This window comes from Miniopterus schreibersii (assembly GCF_964146895.1).
Source record: "Miniopterus schreibersii genome assembly, chromosome: 7".
NCBI classification, from domain to species: Eukaryota; Metazoa; Chordata; class Mammalia; order Chiroptera; family Miniopteridae; genus Miniopterus; species Miniopterus schreibersii.
This window is the reverse complement of record NC_138108.1, coordinates 13,660,895-13,668,020: the sequence shown is the minus strand read 5'-3', so window position 1 is coordinate 13,668,020 and position 7,126 is coordinate 13,660,895. Positions and strand designations below refer to the sequence as shown.

The following is a 7,126-nucleotide window of genomic DNA, read 5'->3' as shown; positions in this document are numbered from 1 at the left end:
GATCAGTAGCTGTTCCTCATAACTGCTATTTCCATGTTCTTTAAAGTTCTCTTTACTTCCTATTAGCCAATCTTTTGAATTAAGAGGGTTTATACAAATCCAACCTAATGAACAAAACAAACCACATGTCGATAATTACCATGAAGCTTTATTGATCCAAAAGTACTTGCCAGGTAAAATGAGTGACTGTATAACTCCAGTTGTCAGAATCGTAATGGTGCCACAATATAGATTTATTGCCTACCATTACAATTAGACCTTTTGAGAGATCATGATACCTCTATTATTAATTAGAAATCATATCACTTTTCAAACACCTTTCTTAGAATTAAAAAGTATACTCATAATTTCCATTCTTAAAATTTCTTTTAAAACTACATGCTAAAAGGTATTGGTTGGGACTTAAAAATGCATTTATTTCAGGAATAGCTTTTGCACAGACAAAATTGGAAACATTAAAAAAGCACAAAGTAATTTTTCCATACATATTATAAGCTCCTATGAAGTACAGAAGTACATTCTTTAGATGTTAAGGCATTTGGGGACAAAAGACACCTCCTTCTTTCCTTCATTTAGAGACTGGCTTTAAGCTTTAAAGCCTCCTTCATCTTTTTGACAGCAGAAAGGTCCCCTTTTCCCTCCGGCCAGTTGTCATGATCTGTTAAGTAAGTGGAAAACCTCATGTCACTTGCAAATCTATTAACCTTATAAGTCCTCCCAGTTTCCACCAAACCCTGTTGTTATTTTCCCTGGTTCACCCCTTTTCTCTGAAAGAAAAAAGAAATTATTAGGACAAATAGCACAGGTTTTGAGAAAATCCTGAGCCTGTTTTCTCATGTATCAAAGGGGATAACCACATTTATCTTTTAAAGTTGTGAGAAGTAAATGTGACACCCTATGTACAGCACTTGGCATACTGTAGACATTCAATAAATACTACTTCATTAATAATAATGATTTTAAAATAACATGCTTACTTTGTACCAGGCACATCTAGTTGCCTCCCCAGCATCCAGTCCCTCATCTCCTCCTTCCAATAGTCTGCTTGCACTTACAGTTCCATGGGGTTCTGGGGAAGTGACCTCACTTAAACCACTGACTGATGATTGACTGATCTAAGTCAATCAATGCACTCCATTCCCCTGACCGTGGTTATTGGTTGGGATGGTCATTTGCATAAACTGGTTCAAAGCAGAGTAGATCTCAGAATTTTGTTAGAAGTGTTGGAAAAAAGTCATTCCCCTCCCCTCTCTCTCTCTCTGTACAGGTGAATGCGAACAAATAAGCATAGCTATAGGAGCGGCACACAGCCATCCTGCAACCAGGAGAGTTAGTCTTAAAGCCAACATCGTAGAAGCAAAAACAAAATTAAGAGGAAAAAATGTCCTTGGTGAGATCACTGAGCTGCTGAGTCAAGTCCCACCTGCCTTTCAGTTATTCAAGGCACCATATTTCTTTATGGTTCAAGCCAGTTTGAATTGCATCTGAAAGCATCCTAACTGATCCAGGGCTTTAAATGTGTATGATCTAATTTGATCTTCCCAGCAGCTTACAAAATCAATACTATAAGTGAACCCACTTGATAGAAAAGAAAATGGAGGCATACAGACATTAATTTTCCCAAGGTCATACAGCTAATGAGGCTATAGCTGGGTTTCCATCGCAGGCATTCACACTCCAGGGCTGGCAATCAAAGAAACACTACAAGGGAAGGCTGAATATTCATAATTTTAGGGGAGTATACTCATAAAAAATAGATGTGGCTGCTTTCCTTAAAAATGTTTTAAAAAATGTTTTTGTACTGATAAAAACAGTGTTAGAATTACAAAAGAAAATAATTTCACTGGAGGCCTGGAGAAGCAGCCACCTGGAGTTTCTTTGTCTTTATAAAGGAAAAACAGTGCAACTCACCTTAACAAATACTACTCATTCAGCTCTACTGGTGAGGGAAGTAGAAAGATTCTCACCCACTCTTGCTACTTTAAATACTATCAGAAAACAACACTGCATAACCATGTAGGCATTTCTGTTTACAACTGAGATCCTTAAAATCAAAGTATCTTATGTCCATCACCATTGATGTTACCAGTAAAGAAATATATATGGGAGGGGAAAATAATAACCCTTTTTAAAAATATATATAAAGCTAAGTTCTTTAAATAAAGATATTTAGATATTACAGTTCCATACTAATCATTTATTAATGCAAAGGTCCTTAGCCTTGATTAGACTGTTAGCTCATGAAAGAGCAGGTTGAACCTGAGTCCCTGCTATGAAATTCAAAGACACATGCATTACATCAACCACACTTTAATTTGCTAATAGTCACTTAATCAGCTATCCTGAGCAACAATTTGAATACATCTGAATTTTATATATTTTTCTATATTTTGCGAGAGAAGAGGTTGGATGTGCCTTTGAATTTCCATATGTTTGCTTTGTCATTTGTAAAATTAGGGTATTGGACTGGTGTTTTTTAGGACCCTTTCAACCCCAAAGTTCTCTGGGCTAGCCACGAGATACACACACACACACACACACACACACAATTTGTGTGTAATATTTACATTGAGTTGAGCCTTATAAAACTACTGTTTTGTACATCAAAAATGAATACAAAAAATTCATATGGTTTCATTCAATATATATCCCAAAGATAGTGTAAAATAGTATCATAACCCCTCTCCACCTAAGAGGTCTGATTGTTCTGCTCAGATATAGAAGCCACTTACCGGAAAACAAAGAGGAATTCAATCTAAAAAAATATGGCAACTACTTGCCTTTTTTTCTACACTCCTTATACATATATACTCATATTGAGAATATTTTTCAAGATTCAAATTCTACCAACTTACACACACACACAAAACCCTTTTAAAAAATATATATAAAGCTAAGTTCTTTAAATAAAGATATTTAGATATTTTTGTCACAAGGAACATTTCCTTTAAAAATAGTATCATGAATGTAAACATTTTACACACTTTGATGTGCTATAAGAGAAAACTCTTCTCTCTTAAGTAACTACTTAAGACATTTTGAAAATGTGAACGTGAAAAGGCATAAAGTTAGTGACTACTCACTGCTTGACTGCTCACCTGGTATGTCAAACATGTGATTATACAGAGACTGGCCCCCATCCACACACACTAACTGTCCAGTGATGAAGGAAGCTGCTGGGGAGAGCAGAAAGCACACCAAGGGGGAAATCTGGAAATAGAAACACACATATGCACACAGGAAAGACATGTCTCATTTTTGCCTGCTTACCACTCCTGACTAAACGTGAATTCTAAGGTTTACATGTACCATAATCTGACAGTACATAGACAACTGCCTTTTTTTATTTGAGCATCATGAAAATCAGGTAAAAGATTAGGGTGAACACAGCAAGATAGGACAGAGCATCTAACGGTGTCAAATAAGCTACACAACATGAGGAAGCCAAAGTAAACACAGGGCTTAATTTGGGCTCTTTTCCATTTCAAACAACTCAGTTCCTTCTACTCCTTGCATCACCTAACACAACCCTTCTTCTCATCGTCCCCATGTCCTTTTATATTTGTGTCCCTGAAAGTCAGTGTGCCTGTGAAACAACAACATGGCATGCTTGTCTGTTCAGTCCACGGTCCTGCAGGCCAAAAGCCCAGCAATCCGGTCTACAGGTGCCTTTTGCCGGAGGGACTTCAGAATCCCAGTGCACCCCCTGGAAATTCAGCTAGTTCACTGACGAGTTCAGCAACATCTACTCCCAAAACCAGACAGAGAGAAATTACTCCCCTGTATGTAAAGAAACTCTCATGTGAGGCTGTTGGCACAGGCTGGGTTCCTCAAACGGTGACCCTAAGCACCCGTGCTGGAATTCTTAGGGGTGCTTATTCAACTCCAGATTCCTAGACCCTAGGTGAGAGCTTCTGATATGTAAGCTTTGGGGTTGGGGCCCCAGAATCTACCACTTTTCAGGCTCCCAAGCAGGGCTGGGACTTGGGTGAAGCTAATGAGGAGTTTGGGCGTAGCTCATTTTTGCAGCGGACCCTACACTTGCACAACCCTTAGAGTGAGTACGTTCTTAAATTTTGTGCCTGTGGCTAGCTTGTCTCGCTCTAGTTCTGATTCTGTACTTAGCATGGTTGCCATGTTTGTTTACCTGCTAGGCCTCCTGGAGACCCTGAGACCCTGGAGGGCAGGCACAGCTTGCTCTCCACCCTTGTGCTCCCAGCAGCTAGTATAGAAATGAACTGTTTGTAATGGAGGCCACTAGCCATAGGACACTACCTAAACACTTTTCATATGGCTAGTCTGAATTGAGATGGGCTATAAGTGTAAAACACACCAGATTTTGAAGACTTGATATGAAAAGAAGACTGTAAAATACCTCATTAATAGTTTTTATGTAGATTATATGTTAAAATGATGTTTTAAATAGATTAAATAAAATATATTATTAAAACTAAGTTCACTTCCTTTTACTTTTCTTAATGTGGCTACTAGGAAGCTTAAAATTAAATATGTGACTATTATTATTATTTCTGTTTTTACATTTATTTTAGAATTAATCATTTACAAGATCCCACATTCTTGGGAGAGGGTAGAGAGATCTGAGCCATGGTAACAAGTTAATCACCAGATTCTATTTACCCTGTTTAATCAATCAATGACAACTCCCCTTGAGAATATGTTTTGATAGTCAACCAACCAATGAAAGCTCCTCAATTCTGAAAGTCAGCCAGTTAGGAAGACTCTCTCCACTAAGTTCCTTTCTAAATCCAGTCAAAAGATAACCCGCTCCCACAAATAACCATGACCTTTGGAAGACTCCAAATATCTGAAACTATATTTCCCCCCAGAAAGAGTAGGAGACCCACAGTCAACTCTGCTCAGAGTGACTGTGCCACCTAATAAATGTGGCTTTTTACTGAATTTTGTTTCAAATATTGAGTGGTGAGTCCATCCTCTGACAGTGTTTTGCATAAAATAAGTACTTAATAAATATATACAGAATGAAGGAATCTTTATGCATCTCTTCCCCCCAAATGACGGGATGTTGCATTGCCTAGCTCCTAATACAGTCTTCGCCTACAGAGTAGGCGCCATTCAATAATACCAAACCGAATGGAAGCTACCTGCTCGGTAAAAGACAGGTATGGGGAGCCGTTGTGGCCCTAGGCACAGAGGAGCTGCCTGGGTGAGCTGCAGAAGTGCTCCCCTGCTCCCGGGGAGATGTGGGTGAGCTGCTGTGGCCCCAGGCACAGAGGAGCTGCCTGGGTGAGCTGCAGAGGTGCTCTCCTGCTCCCTGACCCAGTCCTTGAGGCACCAAAGCAATACTAAATTCTAGAAAGGCTAATTAGGAAGCTGGCCCCGGCCTGAAGGGTTAAAGGATAGTTAAGCCACATACCAAGCCAAGGACTCAATCCTCCCCAAAAGTTCCCATTAGAAGCCGAGATAAAGATACTTTCCAAGGCCTGAGCTCCTGCAGGAGGCAGGGTATTTACTCTGAAAAAGCATTTGTAGGGCCTTGGAGGAATTACTTTGTATCGGGCAAAGGGAAGAAATGCGGGGCGGGGTGCTATTCAGCACAATCAACAGTGCCTGTATATATTGAGTTGAGAAAATAAACTCCGGGCTGCGGCAGTTACGAGCTGCAGTCCTCCCGATCCCATCTTTTTTGTGTCTATCTTTTCTCCATCCTCACCCCTTCCTCAGGACCGTTAGACTCTGCTGGCGGGCTCCGGCAGACAGGTAACTATTCATGACGCCTGCTTTGCTTTTTACATGGAGCTCAACATGGAGGTAAACTGAACCAATAAAATTTTGATAATTATCAAATTAACTGGACATTATTATAGTATCTTCAGATGAAGTCTTCTTAACTTTCATTTTAATGGAATCCATTTGATGGATGGACTTGAAGTACTAAGCCATTCACCATAGTTTTACCAATCAATAAACACTAATAGAGGTTAGCAATTTGCATGAACTTTACCTATGTGGGCAACACTTCTTTTAGCTCAGTTATCTATTTACATTCAGATCATATCATGAGGGTTTTAAATAAGCTTGGATTTGAATGTCAGTACCATGACGTCCGCATGGCCTTAGGCTAATTACCGAACCTCACTGGCCCTTAGTTACATAATTTGTAAAAATAAGTGTACAGGATCTCACAAGCCAATTGAAGGGTCTGCCATGTGCTGCATCCCCTTTTCAAGAGATATTGACAGATACCAGGAGAGGTCAAGGCAGTTCCTTTTGAAACTACAGCTACGTTTTGACCCTCCTGACTACCCCAAGGACCATTACTTAAAAGAAGGCAACTCAATGTTAAGCAGTTGGGCCAATGGCCTGATGTGAAAATTCTACCTCAAATGAGACACTGGTGATTAACTGGGGCAATCAGAATATCTTGGAAATATGACCTAGGGATGCTAGGACATAATCAGGCAAAAGCTAAAACTCTCTCCTTAGTCTGCATCTCAGGGCAGCTACCATCATCTCTGCTTCCCTTCACAAGCAAACCTTTTGAAGGCAATACCTACATTATTAGTTAAAGCATGAGCAGCAAAACCCTGGGTGTACCTAAGACCTTTACAGGGGATTCGCAAAGTCAAAACTTAGTTTCTAAGTAATACTAAGTCCTTATTTGCCTTTTTCACTTTGTTGACATTTGTACTGATGGTGCCAAAGCAATGACGGGAAAGACTTGCAACATCAGCATGAGCCATGGCAGGAACACAAAACTGCCCAACAGTCATTATACCCTCACCAGCAAGTACTCATGGGGGAAGGGGAAAAGCCTGTTTCACATTAGATGTCCTTGGTGAAGCAGTGAAGTTATTAATTGTATTAATCTCGACCTCATCTTTTTAATATCCTGCATGATAAAATAGGAATTACACATTAAGCTCTTCTGCTGCATACAGAAGTATAATGGTTGCCCCAAGGAAAAGAATGTGTGGTTGAGTTGCAAACTGAACTAATCATGTTTTCCACGAAACACCATTTTTTACTCGAAAGAGCAAAGTACAGTTATTGATACTTGAATACTGGGCAGACATTACTCAAAAATGAACACAGCGAGGCTGTCACTTCAAAGGGAAACGACTGACAGTATTTGTTATCCATGATG

At 39.6% G+C, this 7,126-nt stretch overlaps 1 protein-coding gene across 4 annotated transcripts in view; it reads right to left on the bottom strand.

Annotated features, from left to right (window-relative positions):
* Positions 1-389: 389 nt before the first annotated feature.
* PECR (peroxisomal trans-2-enoyl-CoA reductase) overlaps positions 390-7,126 on the bottom strand; it is a 22,559-nt gene continuing 15,822 nt past the window's right edge. For all 4 annotated transcript variants that reach the window (XM_081142363.1, XM_081142365.1, XM_081142364.1 and 1 more), the window contains 2 exons: positions 3,099-3,210; positions 390-658 (listed from right to left, as the gene is read on the bottom strand). In XM_081142363.1, the coding sequence (XP_080998489.1) occupies positions 573-658; positions 3,099-3,210 (198 nt within the window). In that variant the 3' untranslated portion in view covers positions 390-572. The remainder of the gene's footprint in view (positions 659-3,098; positions 3,211-7,126) is intronic.